General features: G+C 36.9%; 1 protein-coding gene across 19 annotated transcripts; it reads left to right on the top strand.

The window, feature by feature from the left end:
* The first annotated feature begins 3,274 nt into the window (after positions 1-3,274).
* Positions 3,275-24,405, top strand: LOC18433026 (uncharacterized). Of its 19 annotated transcripts, none has more exons than XM_020666482.2 (14): positions 3,275-3,390; positions 3,919-4,045; positions 4,644-6,911; positions 10,970-11,099; positions 11,215-11,303; positions 19,185-19,429; positions 20,697-20,783; positions 21,131-21,230; positions 21,793-21,976; positions 22,072-22,245; positions 22,334-22,495; positions 22,617-23,358; positions 23,823-23,883; positions 23,973-24,405. In XM_020666482.2, exons 2-14 carry the CDS (start codon positions 4,004-4,006, stop codon positions 24,156-24,158), a joined length of 4,470 nt encoding a protein of 1,489 aa, XP_020522141.2. In that variant the 5' UTR covers positions 3,275-3,390; positions 3,919-4,003; the 3' UTR covers positions 24,159-24,405. The 19 variants fall into 19 exon arrangements, 9 of the variants coding, with proteins under 9 accessions (XP_020522141.2, XP_088723980.1, XP_088723979.1 ...); XR_016056236.1 differs by lacking the exon at positions 3,275-3,390 and adding an exon at positions 20,113-20,263 and having other exon boundaries at positions 3,856-4,045; positions 22,620-23,358; XR_016056237.1 differs by lacking the exon at positions 3,275-3,390 and adding an exon at positions 20,113-20,263 and having other exon boundaries at positions 3,856-4,045; positions 23,229-23,358.
* The last annotated feature ends 1,492 nt before the right edge of the window (positions 24,406-25,897 follow it).

Raw genomic sequence — 25,897 nt, forward strand, 5'->3', positions numbered from 1 at the left:
AAAAAAATGATTTTTTGGGATTAGGGTTTAGATACACATAAATATCAATCTAAAATTTAAAATACTTTACCATTTCACAATAATTTTTTTTAAATATATCATCATTTACTATTTAAACTACAGATTAATGATATTTAAATGTTGTAACCAAAATAGTTTACTCAATTTTTTTGATCAATATTAATTCACACTATAAAGTTAGTATTCTTTGAGGCATGACAAACATCGTATAGTCATGTTATCTACAAAGAGATACATATGCATTTCAATATTAAATAGGAATGTCTACAAAGAGTCCATTTATCTTTTATGAATGGAGGTCACAATCATTCTCAAATATTAGATGTCAAATTGGATGGCTTGAGGTGAGTCATGAAGTGAATTTCGTTTTTGAAATTTTTGTATTTATTCAATGACACTACAACCACCCATTTTGAAATTTAAAAGACAAGAATGATTGTGAGTATAAAAGATAAATGGTCTCTTTGTAGACAATTTCATATTAAATTGTTATGTCTAGTAAGAGCAATATAAGAGTAAATTTAAGGTGTAGTGTAGACAATTCTATATTAAACCGTGTCAAGTAAGAGTAATGTATTTCTTATATTGCATCTAAATACTACCCAAACAGTAACCATCCATTTACATCTAATGTATTACATAGTAATGTATTATGGCAATAATATATTTTACAGACAATATATTTTTAGGTATCCAAATGACCCTTAAGAGATTGATATGTCAATAAGAGTAGGATTTGTGAGAAAGGCATAAGCTTGACTATTTATTTATTTTGTTAACAGTTACTATCATTAAAAAAAGGAAAAATTATATACATATCCGTTATACTTTATGTTATTATGGATGTACCAAATAGTACATGTATGTCCGTTTTTTACTTTTTGTAACGTAATTTTTTAAAAAAGACAACTTTACCTTTTTTCAGATGTTGAACATCCGAAAATAGGTCAAAAGTTTAACGTTTATGTTCACGTTTTCGGATGTTCAACATCCAAAAATATGACTTTGAAGTTCCAGAAGGTCTTTGGAATTTCGTAATCATTTTCGAATGATGAACATCCGAAAATATGACATTTTTGGATGTCCAATATCCGAAACCATTTTGGATGTTGAACATCCAAAAATATATTGACATTTTCAGATGTTGAACATCCGAAAATGTGATTGCGAAATGTGACTGTTCAACAACCGAAAATGTGACTGTTTAACTTTCGGGCTATTTTTAGATGTTGAACATCCGAGAAACCCTTCAATTCGGATGTTCACCGCCTGAAAATGGGAATGTGAACGTTAAATTTTTGGCCTATTTTCGGATGTTCAACATCCCAAAAAAGGTAAATTTTTTTCTTTTTTTTTAAAAATTACGTTATAAAAGATAAAAAACGGGCATACATGTAATAACAGAAACTATTTGATGTATCCATAATAACGTAAAGTATAATAAATATGTATGTAATTTTTCCTTAAAAAAAAGAGGCAAAAACTCCCAAGTACAAGAGGTGTTAAAAGAAAAAGCAATAAAAAAACATAAGGGAAGAGGAAGAGAAAAAAGAACTGCAATAGGCTTGCCTGTTGTCAGTCACCCCCACTCAAATCTCTTTGTGCTTCCCCTCATTGCTCACTCTAGGTCTATTTGGGGACTAAGGTTTTAGTACACATTCAACAGAGAAGGGTTGAAAAGGTTACAATTTTTTGATGGGTTCTAAACATTGAAAAGGTAACAAATTTTGAATCTTCTTTCTCCTTCCCAAATGGGGACCAAGGTTTTAGTACACATTCAACAGAGAAGGGTTTGGGTATGTAAGGTTGCCAATGTGCCGGGTCGGAAGTCATACTGACTAAAAGTATTTTGGGTATATGGCCCAGCCCAAAAATGTGTTCATAGTTGCGCTGAATCCGACTCGAATGATAGCATTACGGCATGAGAAAGACTCAGCAGACCCGGATATGAATCGGGCCAGGTTGGACTCCAACTCGGCCTAGCCAAAATAAAGCTTATTTCTCATACTTTGGGAAAGGGACGTCCTAACTTTATGTAATATTCAAGGGGGCAACAGTTAGTAAAAGAAATAACTTATTTCCTTTTCCACATGCGTTGCCAAGAAAACTCTATCAGCATGATAGAGATCAATTGTAGTTTTGTACAAGAGGGGTTAAGAGAGTTGGGTAGGGTCCAGGTAGGCCTCGAGCCGGATTTGACCTATTTAGATCTGGACCTATGTCAAAAAAACATAATATTTTTTAAATAAATTGTGTATTTCTGGTCAAATGTGGTGCAAATTGATTATACATCTCTAAGTGCGACTTAGTTCAAGTGGAAAGAAACAAAAAAAACATGATTAGAAGTAATGAGAAAATATACGAAGACTTATGGATATAACTCTTAATAGAGTAGAATGATGATCAAGATTCTTATAGCCGATCCCATTTAATTGGAAAAAAGTTTTGATGATGATGAAATTATATTCATACAATATTTAGGTTTTTATGGAAAATAATGGGTTAGGACATGTTAGCTCAACTGTGGACTTGGCCAGACTATTAAGGACTGGACCTAGATCTGACCCACAGGTAGTTGGACCCGAACATAAAACCGAGTCGGACCTAGCTAGAATAAAAGCCGTAATTGTAACCTCTTTCAAAAAAGTTTGAAACTGTGGATGCTCATAAATCCACAGCACATCTCAGGTGAGAGAGGCCTAACAGACTCCATTGTCGAGGCACTCGTAATTTTGAGGGGCGTTCGTTATTGAAGTCAGGGGCAATTTTGAAATTTCACGAAAAAATTGAGCATGTTTATGGGAACGCGTAAACTTATAAATTTTGTTCCGAGACTCTAGGGGCAATTTAAAAAAAGGCGCAGTTTGTATAGAGCCTAGGATCTAAGCAATCAAAATAGAGCCTACCTTCAAATAGTATCGATAAATGTGGTTTCAACCTTAAAAATATATTTTCATCTTAATTTATAAAGTTTAAAACTTAAAAAATGATATAGGTTAACATATCTATGAAAATTTGAAAAATCTTAAAAATAAATAGTAAAAAAATGTATTACAAAATATATTATTTTTAAACTTGAAATCTTTTTCTCATGTTCATGCATCTCGATGTTGAGATGATTAGTTTAAGGATATTTTAATCGAAAACAATCTCATCTAGTGAAAATTTTGAGGCAGGCTTGGATGTGATTGTTTAGAACCTCGGTTGTATAGAAACTTTTCCCTTTTAAAAGAACCCAAAAGCCTAGTGTTCCATAATAATTGTCGGAAATGTCTTTTGAAAATGACAAATATACCCGTACAAATCAGTATATTCTCATGCCGCAGCCCAGGACGATGTTCCCTCTGCTCAAACCGTTGCCCTCATCAAGTCCGATTTTTTTTAATTTTTTTTTATTTTTTTCATTGACAGTTTTGAAACACTCTCTCTCTCTCTGTCAAGTTTGAATCCCTCTCACCAGATGTTTGAATATCTCTCTGCCTTCATTTGGTGCGCCTTTCTCTCTCTAAGATTCTAAATTTTGGGGTTTTCTCCCTCAAAAAACCCTAAATCTGTGGGTGCTACTGCTCTTACTTCCCGCCCAAGCTTTCCTTCTTTCTCTAACGGTAGCAGGGAATTTTTCCTTTTTTTCCTTCTTTTTCCCCTATAATTCCTCTCACTTGACAGCTCTACATTCTCTCTCTCTCTGTATCGGAAGCAGGAAGTTTTTCTTCTCCCCCCCACACTACTCTTTCTCTATATAACTCTCTCTCTCTCTCTCTAGACTGTAACTGAAGCAAGAAATTATTCTTTAAGCAATATATTCCTCTTGCTCTGTTATGGGGCCTAGAAAGTATTCTTTATGCCCTAATTTTCTCATCTCTCTCTCTCTTTGCCTGTTCTTACTTTCACACACAGTATACGGGAGCTAGAAAGTATTCTTCTTGCCCTAAATTTCCCATCTCTCTCTCTGTCTTTGCTTGTTCTTACTCTCTCACACAGTATGCAGAGCAAAGGCAAGCTTCTTGAAGGGGAGGGGGTCGAGGTATGTACACAACTTTCTTACTCATCATTTTCTTCAAATTTTGCATGGGTTACAGCAACCCAATGTCCAGTCTCTCGGCTTCTATTTTAATCTTTTCTATAATAGAAGGCTTATTATTGGGTTTTCTTAGATGTTTAACCCAGCCGTTTTTCGAATTTCATTGGCTTTCTGAGAATAACATGAATTTTAAGACCTCCTGTGCTTTTCTCCCACAAAACATTTGGACGTTTTCCACTTTTCTCTCCTTGCTGGTCTTTATACATGTATTGCGTTCATTTGGGGTTTTCTCTCTGGAAACACAAGAGTGGTTTAAGCGTGGAGGAAATTGGGGTCTTACTCTATTTGTCTTTAAAGAACATTTTGTGCGATTGTTTCTGGGTTTTACCCTTACGGCACCCTGTAAATGTATTTTTGCACTTTGGAATCTCTCTCTCGACTCGCGGATGTTGAAATGCAAATGAAATGTGGTCTTTCAATTTCCCTTCAAGAACCATTGTGTGCTGCTTATATTGAATCTCTTCTCACTTCACACTTTGCCGTATTTCTTACCCTAAAGTGGCAATGGTGTTGAAACATCAAGGTTGTGGGTTTATTTCAGGTGAGGCAATTGGAGGAAGGGCTTCGAGGTTCCTGGTATCCTGGGGCAATTCTCTCTGTTCTTGGGTCGAAGCGATTTGTTCGATACAACGAACTCCTTAGCAAAGATGGCTCAACAAAGCTTGTAGAATCCATCCCATTGAAACCAAGTCCCCGATCTCTAACCTTCAAGACTGGAGCTCTGATCCATTACAGGGGTCGAATTAGGCCTTTGTCACCTTATTCTTCCACTCCACCTCCTGAAAAGCTCAGTTTTGGCATCTGTGTTGATGCCATGTATCAAGATGCATGGTGGGAAGGTGTAGTTTTTGATCGATTAGATGGGCCAGGTAAAACATCTGTGTTTTTTCCAGATGAAGGGGATGAATTATTGTTTGATATCAAGGATTTGAGACTAGCCCATGATTGGGATGCGTCCACAGGAGAGTGGAGACCTCGTGGTCGATGGCTTTTGATTGAATCATTAGAGAGGTACGGTCAACAAGAGGTCTTGGTCTCAATAAAGAATATTTGGTACAGTTTGAGAATTAGTCATGAGTTTTTGAGAGTTATTTCGGAGTGGACTTCTGGGGACCTAGGGTGTTGGTCTAAGCTTGTTGATGAGGTGGTTAGAGAGATAATGCCTGGGGTTCAAGCTTGTTCCATTGTGGGTTTTGAGCATCCAGTCCAAGATAACTTGGCAAAAAGGAAGGGGAGGAGGCCCAAGAAGAGAAAAAAGCTTGGTTCTGATGGTTCCAAAGCTGGAGAGATTCAGTTTGGTTATAATGGTGGAGATACTGATTGGGGTTTTAACAATAGAGATTGTGATTCTAGTTTTAATGGTGCAGAGATGGAATCAGGCTTAGTTAGCTCTGTCACTTTGGAGAAAAGTGCTTCATTTGTGGTGCTTCCTGAACCCATTTCTCAAATTCTTTGTGGTGATGAAATTTTAAGTTCACAACCTAGTGCATCATTGGCTGAGATGGCAGCTTGGGAGGAGCAACCTGAGATTCAAAATAGGGATTTGTGTGAGAATTTATTGGGATCAAAAGCCCATAAGAGAGCAATCGATAAGAAAAATACTAGTTTTGGCGGGATTTGTCAGAAAAGGAGAAATGGTGGTACCTATAGGAGATGTCGTAAGAGTAAGTATGAATGGGGAGTGGTAGTCACCAGGAGTAGGTACTGCTCCCACGCAATAAAGGATTACTTTATTGAATATGAGAAGGAAAGTAAGGTGGGACGGGCCAAGTGTGATATCATACTGGCGAGAGAACAAGCGAGAATGCATCTTCAGGCCATGGGTTGGAGGACTGAACGAAGGCTATTCAAAACCAGGGCTGATCTTCGATATATTTCACCTCATGGAAAAGCATACTACTCTTTCTACACTGCTTGCTTGGCCTTTTCAAAGGAAGGAGAAGGAACACTGAGTGGCAATAACAATGATAGTGAGGGGAGTTTTGGGCCCTTGGACGGGCAACTGGGGAACTTTCATATGGGAAAGGGCAAATTGAAATCGAAACGAGGTTGCAGAAAGAGAAAAAATGGGATCTCTTCTATTGATACTCCTTTAGGGAAGGTTGGGTCTCATGGATTATTCAAAAATGTAAGAGCTGGACGGGGCCACGAAAGGAAAGAAGGTGATCGAGTTCCATTGGCTATCCAAGTTGTTGAAAATGCTGAGCCAGATCATTTGGCTAAAATGGGGGTTAGAAGAAGAAAGAAAAAACATGATAAGGATGGCTCCTCTACTTGGATGGGAGTGAAAAAGAGAAAAAAGGGACATAATGATGGTTGCCGGATGTCTGTACTTCCTTCCAAGAGAACCCCACAAGGTCTATCATTATGTTCTGGCAAGCAAAGTGTACGATCAGTTTTGTCTTGGATGATAGAGAATGAATCCATAGGGTTAAGGCAGAGGGTTTATTACTTGAATGAAAAGAATGGTCGCGTTATGGCCGAAGGGCAGATAAGTAGAGAAGGGATTAGGTGCAAATGTTGTAAGGTGGTGTATAGTCTCTCTGGTTTTGGGGCTCATGCGGGGAGCCGAAAACCTAGACCCTCGGCCCACATATTCTTACGAGATGGTAGGTCCCTTTTACAATGTCAAAATGAGATTTTAACCAACAAGAACATCAATGGATTGGGTTCACAATCAAAGGTTTGGAGGAAGGCCAGTTCTCGTCGCAATAGTGACACGATATGCACTATCTGCCATTATGGGGGAGATTTGATTCTGTGTGATCACTGCCCATCATCATTTCACTTGAATTGTGTAGATCTGAAGGTACAAGCACTTAAAACAGCACCACCAAGCACACCTTTTACATTATAGGAAAGTCTGCTAGTCTCAAATGTAGTGCGGAAATCTGTAGCCCATTTTGATAATTGTCATGTGTTGAAATGATTTGAAGTGATGGCTACAATGGAATATGGTTTTCATAGGTCATTTGATTATTTTATAACTTTGACTACACTTTGTTTATATTTTTTTGCTTGGTCATATGAATTCCCATATATTCCTCTCACAGAATGATAATTTTATTGGTGGGATATGTATTTTTTGTAGAAGACTAATGCAATAGGTTATACATGGGTATTGACTGGGAATGTGATTAATATGCAAACAATGACTAAGTTGTGAAGCTTAAGAACATATTCTGGTGTTGATAGTATTGGGAATTGATGGGCTGTCCATACATTTGCCTGATATCACCATATATTTAAGTAGCTTTGGAAAATATTTCTGATGGAAAAATAGTTTTTGGAGTTATGGAATGCTAGGGAGCTAATGACATTGCTATGTTAATTTTGATATTTGATTTGCAGTTTAGTTTGTGTTTGAAGATTTGTGTTTTTACTGCTACTATGTGATTATGTAGTGGCTAGTGCAAAGGAAAAACATTTTGCACGTGCTTGAAAAAAATGTTTCCTTCAGAAGAATGCATGTGGTAAGATCTCAAAATCTACTAATGTGGTAGCACCTTTTGAAGGTGTTGAGACACAATTTTTGTGGTTCTTTATACCTTCAATGAATGAATACTATCAAAAATGAAAAACGATCTATTGCACCAACTACCAAGAGCTGTATAGGCAATGTTTGAAAATTCAGCCGCCCAGCCGCCTAGGTGATCACCTAGGTGGCCAAATTGCTAAAATGGCTAGGCAAAACATAGGCGGGGAACGGAACCTAGGTGGCTTGCGTCTAGGCGCATGCCTAGGCATGCCAGGCGCCGCCTAGGCACTACAATCAAGGCAGCTGCCTCAATGCAAGCTGTTAAGGGCAGAAAAATGCCCTCAGCTAGGGTCAAAAGTAGTAATTCCTCGCCCCTAAAAGGGGGGAAAAGGGTTTTGGGGGGTATTCTAAACCCCCACAACCTAATTTGTAGGTTGTGGCTCTTAGAGAGATTAAAACTCCCAAAAAACCTCGCATATGTGATTTATTGAAAGATCGATAAATTTTTTATTTCTCCCCAAAACAATGGCAATAGTTCATGGGTGTTTTTGGAGCTTCTAGTAGTCAATTTTGAGGACTTTTGCGATCCAATAGATGAGGTTTGCTGCGACATCGATTTTTTATTTTGATTTTTTAAAGCATTATCATATTTGAATAAGGGTTTTGATTTGTTTTTGCTGTAACATAGTATGTTGTGAATCATGTTTTTTCTTTTACTTTTTTTCTTTTATGATATATTTACATGTTTGTAGTTGAAAGATTAACTTTTTTTGTGATTAATTGAACTTTTCTTCATTTGGATGATGAAATTGGGTCTATATCGAATACTTTTATGAATAGGTGATTCCTTTTTTGTAAGATGTATGTTTTGATATTCTATGAGTTTTGTTTTACTTTATTTTATAAATTAATAATTATGTTAGATCTTAATTCTTATGTGAAGTTATATCGCAATTCTTATATGTGAAGTTATATCTTAATTTGTTTTGTTGAGGGTACCTGGTCCTGGGCGGACTCCTGGCTGTCTAGCCAAAACTCCTAGGCACCGGCCTGTGCTTTTTTGAACATTGAGCATGGGATACTGCACAAGTCACAATGCTATGCCTCTATTCCTGTGATCGGCCTCTTATAATGAATGATTACTGTCGAAAACAAAATAGTCTATTGCACCAACTACCAAGAGATGTATAGTCAATGGTTAATATCATAGGTTTTAGGGATAAACAAGTGGTTCATAGCATGGTATACTGCTCAAGTGACAAATGCAATGGCTCTGTTCCTGAGCGGTAAAGGTGGAAATTTTATTATTATAGAGACAAGTGAAGTGCTAAAAGTGAACAGGAAATGATGATGAGACTTACCAATACACACACGCGCGCACACACACACACACACAAAAAAAAAGAAAGAAGAAAGAAAGAAAAAACAGATGATGCGGTACCTATCAAAATAAGCACATTATTAGGAAGAGACAACATGGGTTTCAAGATCCATCCCTCCCCTGGTTAGACCATTTGCCACCACATTCTCTTCCCTATTTACAATTGCTTCTTATATGAAACCACTGATCATGCAGAGCAAGCTAGCCAAGTTTCATAACAGTCTCCATTCAACTGATGTGCAATGTTTATTATCCTAACAGGTTTTTTTTTTTTTTTTTAATATGTTGACTTTGTATGTATAGAAGTAAGATGTACATATGTGCAAAAAATGGCTACCCGCAACTTGGGAGTGCTATACAAAAACTGCCTAGCTGGTGGTGCGCAAAAAATTATACAATCTTAGTGGACCAAGAAACACCACACCCTGCAAAAGAGGGCATGCTGCGAGGACCCAAGCCAAAATCTTAGTCAATGGCCATAGCTGCGCATTCTTTAGCCAGAGTGTCTGCTGAGTGGTTGACCGCGGGCCAAGTATGCACCCAATAGACCTGTGTAAACCTGCAAATATCGGAAATTTCGTCAAAGGCTGAAGCGAGACACCAGGGAGGGGTGGCCTCGCTTGAAGCCCAGGAGTTTACATTGGAGGAGTCACCCTCCACCACCAGGGAGGAACCCCAAGCAGGGTTGAAACATCTGAGACCTTCTAAGGTGGAATCAGCTTGACCAATTGGTTTGGCAAAGGAAAGGAGGATTGACCCTTTGTGTGTTCTGAAGTGTCCCCCGATGCCAGCCCGGCCTGGGTTGCTGAGAGAGCACCCATTGAAGTTGAATTTGATCAGGCCATGATCTGGGAGATGCCAAGGGGATATGTTGGGAGGGGGGGGCGCTGGGGCTTGCAGGTGAGGATGGACTGCCAATTGGTGAGGAAGTCTGTAGCAGAGAGGCACTTGATCTGCTGTGATTAGTGGTGCAGAAAATCACTGAGGACTTGACAGTATCAAACAAAACCGAGGGGGAGGAAAGAGTGGCTGCAGAAGATCCTACGGTTCTACTCATTCCACAAGGACTAGAGGGTGGTTTCTACCGGGGCTCTTTGTTGGAGGAGCTGTGGGACACTTTTGGGGGCCATATAAAGTTTTAGGACATTGTTATAGGGCATTAATGGAATTCAGTTTGTAACTATATAGTTATTAGAGTTTGTAAATTTGTAACTTGTGAAGACTAGTGGGTTAGACTCAGTCTGGCTTGTGATTGCTGATTCGAAATTTTGTTAAGTGTTCGAAAAAGCCAAAGGGCTGGAATCTGAGTGAGAATTATTCCGGGGTTGTAGAATCCATTGCAGCCAGAAGGCCATTAGAAAGACTGGAGCAAGAAGGTAAATCAGGAGATAATTGGAGTGAGAGGTCGATGATCTGGCTGAAACACCAAGAGTGAGAACATGTCCACAAGAGTGTAGTGTATATCTGGAATTGAGAATATTATCACATGTGATGTGGCCGATGCCATGAACCCTAAATATTGGTGGAATTGGAGGATTAAAAGTTGTGGAAATTTTATATGTGTTTTTCTCAAATACTTGCAGTCTTTAGGATTTTAATTATTACTACGCTGGTGAAATTTTGCAGTCTAATTTCTCTTTTGTTCTGGGATTTTCCGATTGCAATGTACTTCTATTTTCAACTTTAGTCACAAATAAGAAGCTATATAGAGATGGAAGCACGTGGTGTGTGTTACAACTTACAAGTTCCTTATTTTCAGGTTCTTAGTCCTTTAGAGTATTTCATACTGTAAACTGCTAGAAGTTCATTGAACAACTTGTCGTTAAAATAATACTTTTGGTGATCTAATTGCTTAAATTTGTATGACATTTATTTACATATTTATTTATTTATGTTGCTTACTCCATGTCCAAGTAAATCTGATTTGTGTTTTTCTTTTCCTTTTAAATAGCTAGTTGACATAAAATTTGTATTCAAAACATCTGATCTGAATGTTGTTATTCGGTAGGAAGTGCCTAAAGGAAAATGGTTCTGTCCATCTTGTCGTTGTAGCATATGTGGTGGGAGCGAGTATAATGATGATACCAGTCAATTTACGGAGATGACAGTTTTATTTTGTGATCAATGCCAACTTGAGTGTGAGTTTTCATATAGGTTCTTCGTTATTCCATTTGTTCTTCTTGCTATTTCTTCTTCCTTTTACAATTTGTTACTAAACATTTTATGCATAATGCATGGTCCAACTCTCTGTAGATCATGTTGGTTGTTTGGCAAAAAATGGTGAACCAAGGCTCAAACATTGTCCACAAGGAAATTGGTTTTGCAGTCGAAAATGTTCCAAGGTACTCCAACTTGTATGCTAAGTTTTTTTTTTTTTTTTTTGAGTGTACTCAGAAGTATTTTCTAAGTCGTGATGATTGCATTTTGAGGTAGCTTTTGATTTCTTCCCTTCTTTCAAATATGTAACAGCATCTGAAGGCTTTAGTTAGTCCATATTGTTGGAATGTATAATAGGAATTTATCAAAACGATGTATTTAATCCTATGATCACTATTTTATGCTTCTTTTGTCAAATTCCATTATTTCATCTCATAGCTATAATGTATGAGTATCTTGTCATTCCATTGATATCCATTTTCATCAAAGGAACTTGCAGATATATAATGTCTATTCGAATTGACTTTCTGTTCTCTTGGGATCAGAATAATTGGCACTCGCCAAGGTAGATCTGTATCACTCAAGCGTTTTAAAACTCAGCAAGTTGGCTTGGGATTCGACCGAGGGAACTTGCCTCAGGACCCTGGCTCTCCCATAGCAGTACCATGAGAGTCATCTGAGTACTGCAGTGTTTGATCTTTTGTTGCCTGTTCTGAATAGACTCAGATGAGTTGACTCACCTGACTCAGGCTCAGAACCCTAGCGAGTCCCAGCCTGAGTCAGTATTCTAAAACGCTGGTCTTAATTATTGATCTATGATGGTGCTCCTTGGCAGAAACTATATGATGGTTCGTATAAATCTCATTTCAAATTCAAATTTTCATTCCCCTTATTATATCTTGCTATGCTATAGGGGAATGTTTTAAATATGGCAGCTGGTTTTGTTTTCTAAAGGGATTCGTCAAAGATGCATTAGCTGTTAAACTTTTTATTTTCTTTTGGTCTTGTTTAGAAATGTTTGTTGAGGGAGAATGTGAATCATTGGATTGAGAAACCCGTGTGTACAAAGAGATCATTTTCTTTATCTTGGCTACAAGGAGGGTAAAGAACATTGCTAGATATTCGTCTTTGGCTAGGGCTTGATTAGACAATACCTATGTGGATTGGAAGTTGTAAATTCGTTGGTGGGATTCAATTCCTTTTGCTTTTGAGCTGAGATGGCTTGAAAATATGGCCTTAGAGAGCAAGAAGCTAACTAGTGGTGTTCTTTCTTCATCCAGCATTGAGCAATCGTCTCTTCTTCTGTTCTTCTTTCTGGCTACCTTCCCAGTGTTCATTCTGTTTTGGCTCCTTTTTTTCTCCTTCATGATTTCGTATGGAAATTTCATGGGTCCTTGCTAATGTGAGTCTTTAAGTGTACATCCCTATCCCTAGGGAAGATCAATTGGAAAAACTTATATTAGCCAAGAGTTCTCAGGGCTTTGGGTATTCTTGGCCATCTTAATGTCTGCATATTTTGATAAGTTATTTCTCTAAGCATTGCAGTGTTGTATTAGTTCACCATAATTCTTCTTTGACTTGATGATACCATTCCTCAAACAAAATAGATTTTCTTCTGTTCATTTTGTAAATTTATCTTCGTTGGTCTAATGAATCATCAAATACAGGCCTTTTTGCCTGCAATCATAACTGACACACAAGTTGGGCTTATACTTGTATGTGATAAATCTTTTTCTTTTTGATAACTGTTAACCTTTATATAGAAGAGAAAAGAGAGATGTACAGGCAGATATCCAGGGATCCGTAGGGACCCCTGGCAAAAATGGGTCAAGAGACCGTATACCTTGAATGTGATAAATCTTCTTTACTAGAAAATGGTCCTATCATGGATGACTCCTGTTTTAGAAAACTGTAGATATTATTGTTCCATCAAACAGCCCTTGAAGCTAGTGCATATTGGTGAATCATGCATTCAAACAGGGCCTATATATATATTTACATTTATGTAGTATGAATAGGTATGTATATGTGTGCGCGTGCGCATAGGAAAAAATTTATATCAAGTTGCAACCTTGTATTATTGAAGTAAGGCACACCTCAAAATTCCTCCTGAAGAGTGTGTTCTGACATTGGAGAACCCTCCAATTGATCATCTCAATCTTGAAAGGTGTAGATATGAAGAAAAAAAATGAATTTCAAGCCCTAAAAGTAGTGCATCTTGTAACAACTTATCCCTAAAAGTAGTGCATCTTGTAATAAGTTATCTAGACTTTCTATTTTCAAAATTTTATAGTTTTCTTAGATCTTTCTGTACTATTTTTGAAATTTTAAATTGACAGGAGTGGTTATATTGAATTCAAGGTATTAAATTCAAAAATTTTCTTCTTATTTTATTCAATATATACTTGAATTTCACTTACATTGGCCACTATACGCTACTGTAAAGCAAAATTAAAACCCTAAATACAACCTAGGATATTTACTTTTATTGCCAAAGCAAAAAAAAACCATCCAAGAGCAATAACTAATCTTCCACTATAGTTCTGAGTACAAAATATGTTCTTGAAAATTCACAGAAAAATATAAAATATGACTAAAAAATAATTAATTCAACTGGGAAGACTTACTAGATGATGTCTGGAGTCACTTGGAAGTTTTGAGATGGAGAAGCTTTTCTGGCAATACTTTTCAATATAGGGCTTCAGAGAGATAAAAAACTCAGCTAGGGTTTGTAGAAATGCTGTAGGAACAAATTAGGATTAAACTTGAGAATGAATTTCACTCTAGGCTGCACATACCTCTTATACCTTCAAAAACCAGCAAAACCCTAGTCCTAGGGTTTCATTTGCTACCACCTATTTCCTTTTCTTTTTGGGTGATTTCACAAGCAAGAGAAGGAGAGAGGGTGGTGTCCCAAGCAAGAGAAGAAGAGAGGGTGGCGCCCCAAGCAAAAGGAGAGATGGTGGCGTGCCAAAATATGGGGGAGAGAGAGACAAACTTATATTTTGGGGTGTAAGATATTTTGGCGAGAGAGATAGAGGTTTTGTCATGATTTGAGGGAGTTCAAATTGGATTAAATAGAAAGATATCTATCTCCCACTTGGAATTGGATTTCTTCTAGGAATGCTTTATCTTATTTGCCCAGCTTGCCCATTAGGCTATTAGAAAATTTGTGGGGTGAGAGAGATTAAATATGAGTCATCCATCTTACAAATCAGCCATCATGATTTTGGGTGAAAATTGGGAACCTTATCACCTTATAATTTGACTCAAGTACTTCTATTTAAAATTGAATTGTAACCATCCTTATTATAATCTAGATCTTCCAAAATTTAAAAGAAGTCACGGATAATCTTTTCTTTTAAAACTTTCACTTGAATAGAAAACCATATCTTTTTAGTGTTAAAACTTAAACGATTCCCTTACTAACTAAAACTTTTGACTAAAAGTGGTATATAAAATAAATAAGTGGGGTGTGCCACCCTAGGGACACCATGTGGGCACCACAAGCCCACATGTCCCACTCATGGTTGCCACACACCCGTGGGGGCTAGATCCTAGGTCCCCACATGTGCCCTTCGTAGTTATGAAACTTTGAGAAAAAGTTTTTTTAAAATTCTAGAATTTTTTCAAAAAATCACAAAAACATATCTAATACCAAAAATAAAATATTTAGAATCATAGTTTCAAAAAGCGCTAGGCAAGCACCTAGAACCTGGGCGACCCAGTAGATTTTTTTTTTGGTTTTCTCTCTCTAATTCTAATGGGTTTTAAGTTTCAAATAAACCTAAAACCCACAATTTTACCCCTTTGGTATTAAAAAAATGACCCAAAAATACCCTAAAGGAGTAGCATTTTTGTCCCTGGGTGGGGCGCGGGCCCTGGGCGGACGCTTAGGCGGGTTCAAGGGGGCACCCATGGATATCCGCTTAGGTGGCCGCCCAGGCGCTGGGCAGACCGCTTTTTGAAGCACTGTTTGGAAGTGGATCGGTACCAATGAGTCAAGACCAGTGACAATACGGGCACTCCACTTGACCTAAGAACCATGATCCATTGTTGTTTACTCATCCAATCCAACAAAGACTCATGACCCACAGTCTCAATGCAAGGGCTCATGATTTAGTTGTCAAAGTTGGTCAATAAATAGTAGAACTATGTTATTGGAATTTAGATTTTAGTTCCCCCTTTTACGAGCAAGTCTAACATTTGTCAGTACAATACAAAGGGGGCTCTCTCTATGCACATGTACATGTATCCCTTTACAAGGTTGTTTCCCAATAATGTGGTTATCATGTGTAAATGCCGTGTGGAAGTATGTTCAGGCTTTGACCCTTACTCTCACAGGCTTACAACAACACACAAGAGACCACATAGCTCTCCTGGCCTGCAAACATCATCCCTAAGCATGTCTCCGACCTCAAGTAGGGATGACCCACTGTAAACCCCTCTCGGTAGTGTCACATGCCCAAGGGTAAGGATTTTAGACATAACCGGGGTCACAAATCTCCTAACCCATGGTCAATCAACACACAGTCCCATTGAAGTATATATTCCACTATAAAGCATTATTTTACAAGCTCTCTAGGCTTTTAAAGGCCAAAAACCCAACCTAAACTTTGTAAATAGGGATGAAAACAAATTTTCAAGCAATTATAAGGTTTCTAACACCGAAACTGCATATTGAGGCAAATTTTTGAGGTGCGCCTTATTCTATAGTATAAGGAGGGTGCCTTATATGACTTCACCCATATATATATATATATATATATATATATATATATATATATTATATGATTTTGTTAGGCTACTCCACATGGAATATTCCCGTAGCCTACTCAACATTAATTAGACACTTACTACACTTGATTTTTAATACAATTTTTCTTAGCAAGGGCTTTTTTGCCATTAGTGAGGTATTTGTGTATATAAAAGATTAGTCCACTGAATTTTGCTTTGGCTTCTGTTGCTATTGTTTCTTCAATGGATCGATATGGGTTTCATCACTTAAATGACATTGGATTGCAATAACATTATTTTGGGTTATCGAATATTGGCATGGAAATATTTCAGTGGACACTGTCTGGTCGTTTCTCAAATTAAGACCATTGATGCATGTCAGAAATTATAAATAGGTATTAGTAGTTTCTACATTTGATGTGTGTAGGTCAGATTTTAGAGATTGATTCATTAACATATATTAGTCATTTGAGTGGTTCTTGTGTTATATGAAGCATCTAGATTGGATTCGCTTTTTGATGAAGGAAAGGTCTACTTTTTTTATAAATCTCAAACAAGTAAAAATATCAATTATCGAGAAAAGACATAGTTGTAAATCAAGCCAACAGAGAAGAACTTTCTTCGTTCATGAAATAAAATTCGTTCCAAATAATATAAGCATCCCAATATTTGACAGTCAACATTTTATAAACATATGAACCCCTAAAATTAACTCGAGATTCAAGTAAGCATTTAAGACTCTAGTATAGCCCTAAACAATTGTAAAATTTCAGAAATACCCTATGAATAGTTAGTCGTGAACAATAATTATGAATAGTTACCAGTGAATAGGGAATAAAAATATAAAAAAATCATAGAATCTTTGAAAAAATAAAAAACCCTAAAACTTGAAGTAAAATATACACCTTTTGAAATTAACAAAAATAACAAATTAAAATAATTTTGTCCTGCATCATTCTCTCCTAGTTGGAGAAAACTCGTCCTCGAATTTTGAAGTGAGTTAAGATGAATTCAACATCAAAACCACCTTCCTCAACCTTCTTCTTCTGTGTTGGCTCAACTTCTATCCGTGGTAAAAAGAATTCCTCAAGAAGCGGATTTTGAAATGTATATTGAGGAATTGATGCAAATTTATCAAATTCGGCTATTCTTGAACTCCTATTTAAAATCAGGGAGGAAACTTTAAACCTAATTTTCTGTCCTTTAGAGGCTTTCTCAACATTTATTTTATTACTCTCTAAAACTAGGGCCACATTATGACTCGGCCACATTCTGATTCCAATTCTTTAAATCTCTTGAATGCTCCACCTCTTCGATATCCTTGAGATGTTAAAAGGACATGGTTTTGATTGGGCCTCCTGTGCCTTCTCTCCATATTCTTCTCAAGCAAGATCTTCTTCCGAAAATCTTCCTCTTGATCCTTATCATAGATCGGTTCTCCAAATTCTCTTCAACTTTGTCCAATAGTTCAGAAATAGCATCACCTGCTTTTGTATCAAAAATAGGATAACTATCACAGACAGGAGCACTACCAAAGATAGGACCTTCTACTAATTAAAAGTATATCGAATCCAATTGAAGATTGGATCCTTTTTATTGTTCTTCAAAATTATAATCCTGTTGATGCCACACACATCAAACCCATCTATGTAGCTTGACACGTCATTAGTCCGTAACCACCTAAATTTAGACTCTAGTTCGCACCCAGTATCCATAAAGACCCTCACGTTGGGTCTAATCCTGTAGATTCCTCCTTATTTAGGCCATAGTGTTGCTGGCCTCACTTGCGCAGCAGTTGTGTGACCCTCACTGTCTAGTTGTTGATTTCATTATGCAATCAGATCAGGTCGGCTTTCCTGCGGCCTAGACCTCCACGGCTAGTGATCGTAATCTCTAACCGTCTTCGAGTCGAGCTCTGATACCACTTGACGAAGGAAAGGTGGGAAATTTATTCTACATTATCCCTGATCCTCAAACAAGTAAAAATTAACAATTATAGTTAAAAAGGCATGACTGTAAATCAAGCCAAGGGAAAAACTTTTTTCTTTCATAAAATAAAATTCTTTCCAAATAACATGAGCATCCCAAAATTTGACAGCTAACCTTTTATAAGCCTGTAGAACCCTAAACTAACTTGAGACCCAAGTAAATATTTAAGATTCTAAAATATCCCTAAGCAATACTAAAATTTCAGAATTACCCCATGAACTGTAGCATGTGAACAATACCCATGAACAACAACTATAAATAGTATCCTGTGAGTAGTGAATAAAAAATATTAAAAAAAATCTAGAATCCCTAAAAAACTTAAAAACCCTAAAAATAGATCCTTAAAGTAAAATTAAAATATATATCTGTTTAAACAAAACTTAAAAGCTAAAATAATGTTATCCTGCATCAGTTTTTTGGGGAAATAGATTAGAGTTGGCTTTGAATTGTATAGAGACCAACCATTTAGGTTCAAACCTGTGACACGAGTGGAAGGCACTTGTTGTAAGCTGGAGGTTGGGGTTTAACCCAGATTGCTTATACATAAAAAGAGGGGCAACAATCTAATGCAACGGTTGTATCATAGTATAATGCAACCACATTTCTAGAAAACCATGTTTGTGGTATTTGTATGACCCAAAAATTTACACACACTCTCTCTTCATCTCAATAATTAATCCCAAAAAAAAAAAGTTTGATTTGAACTATAGATGTGGTCAAAATGAGACCCCTCCAACAACGAATCTAGACCATTCATTTGGCGAATTTCAAGATCTTAGCCTTTACAAACTTAAAATCATTTCTTTCTTTTTTGCATTGTTCATCAATTGATAATAAAGCCATCTAAAAAAATTGGAAATGAAAAAATATTTTTAAGGCCTTGATCTAAGCATCTTATCAAAATGGATGACCTATGTTAATTGGGCTAAACAAATATTTTCGAAGTTACGTTTTCAATTTTTTTTTTGGGGTGATTGTTCATTAATGAAAAGAGTGTATATTTTAAAATTTGGATCAAACAAATTGCCCAAACACGGTTTTTGAAGGTTGTTGCATTATATTATTATACAACCGTTGCAAGAAATCACTGCCCTCAAAAGAGAGGTCCAACAGTTACTTGAATTAATTATTTTTCTACAAGAACTTCGCAGGTATGCTGTGCATTTAAGTGTTGAAGTTCCATTTCTTTTCACCCAGTTTGTAATTATGATTGGATTATGGTATCTTAAATAAAATGTTTCTGTTTTTCTTTTGTTACCATTAGGACTGTTTTTTAGAAATTTTGTCTGATTAATTACAATGCAATTATGGCAATTGATGTTTCAATAATTATTTACCAGATATACGCATGTCTCCATAGGCTTATGGGGAAGAAAAATCAAACTTATGTTGAAGGCTTATGTATCACTTTTTTGAGATCAACAAAAGATGACGGTGGTCACTTTACCGCATCAGATATTGAAACCATAGCTGAGTATCACAGCAAGCTATCTGTTGCTCTTGGTATACTGCATGAATGTTTTGAGCCAATTGTTGAACCCCGCACAAAGACGGATCTTGTCTCTGATGTTCTTTTTAATAAATGGTGAGAACTACTCTTCAATTCTCTCTTTCCTTAATCGTATCTTTTGGATTAAAAAGAATGCGTTTTTTGTGCTTTTGAGAGGACTAGAAAGTTTGTGCAACAGTTTTGGACTTCTTTGATTGCTGTAATTTAAGAGCAAATGTTTCCCTAGGAAGTGTAGTGCTCCAATAATCACTAATGACTGAATTTAATTATCCATGGTGGACATTGAAAAATTTATAAAAATTGCAACATCAGGTTTTCCTTTAGTACCTAGCAGTTCTCATGGCATTGATCCAAAGTTACGGACAATTGTGATGAGCTGTGTGAAATGCTTGAATTTCAGTTGTGCCATTGGACCATAGGAAGTGAGTTATAAACTTTGAATTTTACTCAAGAGCAGCTGTCAATATTTGATGAATGAACCTTTGGCCTGGACCGGTAGCTCTTGCTAAATAATGAACTAATAGATAAAAGAATATTCCTTTTCTGGCCCGGTGTTACACAGATTGCAGTATCATGCTATCTTCAACTATCATTCTTTTCATTTTCCTTGTGTCAAGTTGGTCTTGACAATCATCAACAATCAGAACTTAGGGATATAGGCCCACCAGTACTGTTTTAAGTATCTTTGGATGAGCTAAATAATCATATGCATGTGTGTACAAGCGTTTTTACCTTTTGCTTCACTGCATGCGACGAAGATGGGAGTGCCGTCAGATTGGCCAGGAAGATTGTACCAATCTGAAAATGCAGACTGCGAACTACTGGCATGCGTGATAGAAGTATTATTGCGACTTGACGTTTTTCTGTCTGTTAAAGCGACAAACTTCCTGTTCATGCTGGCCTTTGAAGGTATAGCATATGGTACTCCCATCATATTTTCTTTGTCTTCCTAGTCTCAAGTTGCTTAACTGTTTTACATGACTAAGAATACGATAAAGGAGGACAGAACTTGTTTTTGGAGACTTCCTCTTTGAAACAAAATTTGTTTCGGCATCAATGGGATCGATAGGAACCTCCACAGGATGAAATTAAAGAATTCGTGATTGTTCTCAAGCTTCTCAAAATTTCCCTAATTTTGCAGTCAGAAGCATGAAATGTAGAAAGCGTATAAACCTTTTCAATACTTATTGACATCTATTCCTTTTCTTTAAGAAATATTCTCAATATGATGGATTACATAATATGAATGCATCTGATTTCATACTTTGTTTTACATGTGATTGTTAGATGCTTGTCTTTCTATTCAAAGGTTCTTGTCAAGTTTTGGGTTGATATGTTACAGGTCTGAACTAAGCCGGCTGGACTTTCGGGGTTTTTATACTGTTGTTTTAGAGAGGGAGGATGAGATGATATCTGTTGCCACCATCCGGTAAATGAGTAGAGACTTGTGTAATTTCTTCATTTGTGTAAGAGAAAGCACAATATAAGGGAACGGACTATGGAAAACCAAATCCGATAGGGGTCATCACTTATCACTGTCCAATGAAGTGATGAAACAGTGGAGCCACTGGGGACCCATACCCAAAATTCTGATCATGTCCTTCTAGTGGGTCCCGTTGTCTCTCCATCAGCAGCTATCATTTTCATTGGATGGTGATGACCGCAATGTCCTACTCGTAGTCCATTGCAGTACAGTAAAATGTGTAGTAGGGACCTTTTTTTCATGTAATTTATCCAATTTGTGTCTCACCTTTGGGATCAATCATGTTCTTTCAGGGTACATGGAGTGAAGGTTGCAGAAATGCCTCTTGTTGCTACTCGTGTCCAGTATCGGCGCCAGGGAATGTGCCGCCTTCTTGTTAATGAAATTGAGAAGGTAGAGCTACATATGGAACTTCTGTACTCGCAATGTGGGCTATTATGCATTGTCAATAAGTTGGCTTCTGGTTTCTGGGTGACCAAAGACATGCTTTGGACTGTCTGCTTCCATGCCATTGGTGTTTTCACTAGAATGCATCTAGTATCATCATGAGCAAGATACTTCATATTGTTCATGGCAAGTATGATATGATCTGATGGACTTGTGGAAAACCATATGCTATTGGGTTCCAACCTTCTAATGAAATGAAGGCAGGATTTGGGCCCATCTTTGGAGTCATGTCCTTTTCTGATAGGTTCCAATGAGAAAAAGTTAATTATTTTAGTGGACCATGATGATTCCTTGGAGTATGAGAATTCCCATAGACCATCGGATTATGGTTTAGTACCCCTGTTGTTTGAGTCATAACACAGTGAACAAGACACAGGGCTTTGTCCATTTCTTTTGGTTTGATTGCTATACGGGTTTCTTTGTTTGCTCATATGTTTTCTAGATGCTTGCTTCAATGGGGGTCGACGCATTGATGTCTTTGTTTGCTCATATGTTTTCGTTTCTCTAGATGCTTGCTTCAATGGGGGTCGAAGCATTGATGTTGCCAGCTGTTCCTCGGCTAAGAGAAACATGGAAAACATCATTTGGGTTCTCAGAAATGTCCCATTCTGAGAGATTGAAACTTTTGGAGTTCACTTTTCTGGATTTTCAAGACACAACCATGTGCTGGAAGTCCCTGAGGAAACCTAGAGGTGCATTTCTTTCTGTTGTGTGTTCTGCACAATGAACTTCATGTTTATTTGTTTGTTTCGTCATTGTCTTTGTGTTTGTTATATACAATTTGCAGGAAGACCCAAACTAATCAAAGAGAGGTCCATAACAATATTCAACAACTCACAATTAGAAAGAGTCTCTGAAGCTTGGGAAAAACCCATTCCGAGTCTGCCTTGTTTTGATGCTCTCATATCTTCTTCTCAAAATCAAGAATCCATCTGCCAAAAGCTCCTCAAAAAACCAAGAGGTATGCTTGATGATATTTTAGTTTTCTCTTATATTTTAAATAATCTTCACTGAAAGGTGTTTTTGTTTCTATTTTTCGTGCATTACAGGAAGACCTAGAATTCTCAGAAGGGGAACTGGAATAATTAATAACTTGCTAGGACATGAATGTAATGGTGCTTCCATGCAGAATATTTATTCGAATGGTAGTATTGCATGTGCTTTACGTAATCAAGAGATTGGGAACTGGAAGCCCTTCAGAAAACCAAGAGGTAAATTGTGTGTGTGTGTATGCTCAGGTGTGTATGTGTGTGCACCCTATTCATAACAAAGTTCACATTTAGGGCTTTTTTTTTTGGACTATTCTAATGTTTGTTATGCATACTCTGATAGCAGGAAGACCCCGAAAATTCAGAAGGGGTACAGTAAAAGTCAATAACAACTTCAATTTAGATGAGTTTGTCGTCTCAAAGGTGGGTGATCCTGAGATTCACTTACAAAGTTTAACTTGTGGAGATACTCGTGTATCTCCCTCCCATTGTCAAGCCATTTCAAGAGGAGACAATAATCAACAAATCAATGCATCACAAGATTCACAACTTTCATTGGTTGATCATATGGTTCAGGATATGGATTCAGTAACAGTCGATACACAAGTTGATGAAAGTATAATGGGTCGTATTCCAAGTTTAACTGACTCTGATGCTCACACATCTTCATGTCGTCAAACTATTTCAAGAAGAGATAATGGTCAGCAAATCAGAGAGATAGCAATCAACAAATTGATGCGTACTCATGCATCTACTTCACATGGTCAAGTTATTTCAGAAAGAGAGAGCAATCAACAAATTGATGCATTACCATCTTCATCAAGTGGTCATATTCCTCAGGAGTCAGAATCTGTTGTCGGGGTTGCCCAAATTGAGGAAAGGGAAAGAGATCACATTCTAATTTTAAGACAAAATGGTTATGATTTACCTGATTCACATTTTGAAACAATTTCAGGAGGAGAAAGCAATCAAGAAGTTGGTGCATCCCAATCTTTATTGAGCGATCACATGCTTCAGGATTCAGAGTCAGTTAAACACGGGTCAATTATTGAGGAAAGAGAGACATTGGCGAAAATACCAGAACAGTAAGCTATCTGTTCCCCTTTATATTCCTAATTGAGCATGCACCATCTCTCACCTTCTCGCTGTCTCTCTCTAATATAATATTGAAGTAAGGCGCGCCTCAAAAATCCTCTAGAAGAGTGTTCCTATGTTGGAAAACCGTCTAATTGATAATCTGGACTTTGAGATGTATGGAAATGAAGAAAAGAATGAATTTCAAGTCCTAAAAGTAGTATATCTTATAATAAGTTACTTAGGTTCTGTTTTCAAGATTCTCAACTGTTTATAAATCTGCTTGAGCATAAGTATAAATAAATTTTTTTTTCAACCCATCATAATGTTTCCTCTACCTAAACAATATATCTATAGGCAAAATTTAGAGGTGTGCCCTACTTATACAGTATAAGTAGGGTGCCTTATATATATAATACATATTAGCCCAAGTGAAATATGTTCTTTTATTAGTTTTATCTTTGTTGGGTGGCAGAGTTGTTGCAAGTCATGATAAGGACTGCTGCACCTCAGTGACAGGTCCTCTGAATTATCAGGTACATGGGTCGATTCTAGTCATGATTGAGACTCCCAAATCATCATATGCTTTTGATTCTTTAACTAGGTGATCCATTTCTGACTGCAGATACAAAGTGACTGCAATACCGAGTTGAGGTTTTGGGGATTGCGTTACAAGCGTAAACCAAAGGCCCACATTACCCAGGATTGCATTCACGACCGTACTCAAATTACATTGCCTTCTAAGAAGTGTTACACAAGGAGAAAAAAGGTTTATCAGTTAGCATCCCTTGTTGATGGAGGTTTGCATTAGCCATATTTTGTCTTCGCAGCCATTCTGCTCACGTGGTGTAAATTTTTTGTGAATAATATACTGACTCTTAGATTTCAGCCAGCAGCTTGGAAAGAAAGGCTTTCACGTGTACTATATCAAAGAGGTGAGAAAGTTCCAATCTTTCTTTTTTTTTTTGGGTATTGACAATTCGGCATCCAGTTAAATATCAATGTATTTTTTGACATATTGCATTGTAATTTCAAAAGTCCGACTATTTCTTTGCTTCTCTCCTGTGAATGTTTTGTTAATATGGATTAAAGTTGAGGCACTTCTTGTACATGGTGGCCTTGGGGCCTTTACACTAAGCCAAAGGCTCTACACTTTAACCACTAAACCAATAGACAAAACCCCTGTAATTTAACAAAAGATGTCGGTAAAATGAGCTCTACTCTGTGGGCAAACCTTCCGAAATCATAAACAAAAGCATTTGTTCGGATAAAGAAGTGGTGATTTTACCATTTGGGATATGGATATCATGGGGGTTTGAATACATGTTGGGGTCCGTGATACCTGTCTTGATCCTTTTTTGAAATAACCAGGTCCTCAACCATCTAACGTAACAATGCGGGTTTGAATACCTGTTGGGGAGTGGCTTTTTTTTTTTTCTTTAACTCAGAAAAATTTTGGTGGATTTTGAGCCAAAGAATGTTGTGAACATCAGATAATTGAGGGCCTTGTATATAATCGAATGTGAACATGTATTATAAAGGGTAAGATGCTTTATATGTACACCCCGTACTTTGGTTGTATACTGTGATTTCCATTCCCACTAATAGGGCCTTGTCATCCCCATTGAATTACTCAAAAAAAGAGAAAATACTCAAGGAGATGGGGGTATTTGAAAGTGTCTTTAAAAGATGCCAATTGAGGCCGAAAACAATAGTAATGAGGAAAACGGGATCCTATAGGAATGAATAGTTGGGTATCTTAATCTTCGGCATATCAAATTGTTCTAGGAAAAGTTATACAGGATTAAAGAAGTTGAGGTAATGAAACTACTTGGTTTGGTATTGGAGGTTTTTGAAAGCTCAAGGTGCTAGACATTGCATAAATTAAAAGCTCACATGCACCTTTGGATTCAATTTTGTCCTAAGCCTAGATGAGCCAATAAGATTCAGCCATTAATGACTAGTAGCAATTGTGATCATATGTACTTGTCTCATAGTGTACAATCCGTCGGAAAATTCTAAGAAGTGTCCATTGACTTCATTCAAACAGTGATCGGTTGGTGGGGATTTTAGGACCGAATACTGATGGTTAATCGGAAGTGTTTGGTCTTTCGACATGTACCTTGTTTAATGGTATAGTTTGTCAAGCATTTCCTAAAAAATAAAATAAAACCCCACCACCCATGGTGACTAAAGTAACTATACTCATTTTCTCTGAACCCCATTCTCTAGCCCTCGTCTACTATTTATCCCCAGTTGAAATTAAAAAAAGGGTGCAGTTTGTATAGAGCTCAAGCTGTAAACAATCAAATTACAACCTACAAATAATGTCGAGAACATGATTTCAATATTGAAAATCTTTACGATAACCTTAAAAATATATTTTTATATTTACTTATAAAGTTTAAAGCTTCAAAATTAGTATAGAACAATAGATCTATGAAAACTTTGTAAATCTTGAAAATTGAAGGTCCTGAAATACATTATAAAATACACGATTTCCAAAACTAGAATCCTATTTTTTTTTTCATATCCATGCATCTTGATGTC

The sequence above is a fragment of the Amborella trichopoda genome, chromosome 5 (assembly GCF_054954075.1).
Source record: "Amborella trichopoda isolate Santa Cruz 75 chromosome 5, AtrichopodaSantaCruz75HAP2 v2.0, whole genome shotgun sequence".
NCBI classification, from domain to species: Eukaryota; Viridiplantae; Streptophyta; class Magnoliopsida; order Amborellales; family Amborellaceae; genus Amborella; species Amborella trichopoda.

Coding starts and splice junctions, on each gene's coding strand:
- LOC18433026 (XM_020666482.2), top strand. CDS start 4,004: ATGCAGAGCAAAGGCAAGCTTCTTGAAGGGGAGGGGGTCGAG. Junction 11,304..19,184: donor GCAGTCGAAAATGTTCCAAG/GTACTCCAACTT, acceptor ATTATTTACCAG/ATATACGCATGTCTCCATAG. Junction 19,430..20,696: donor GATGTTCTTTTTAATAAATG/GTGAGAACTACT, acceptor GATATGTTACAG/GTCTGAACTAAGCCGGCTGG.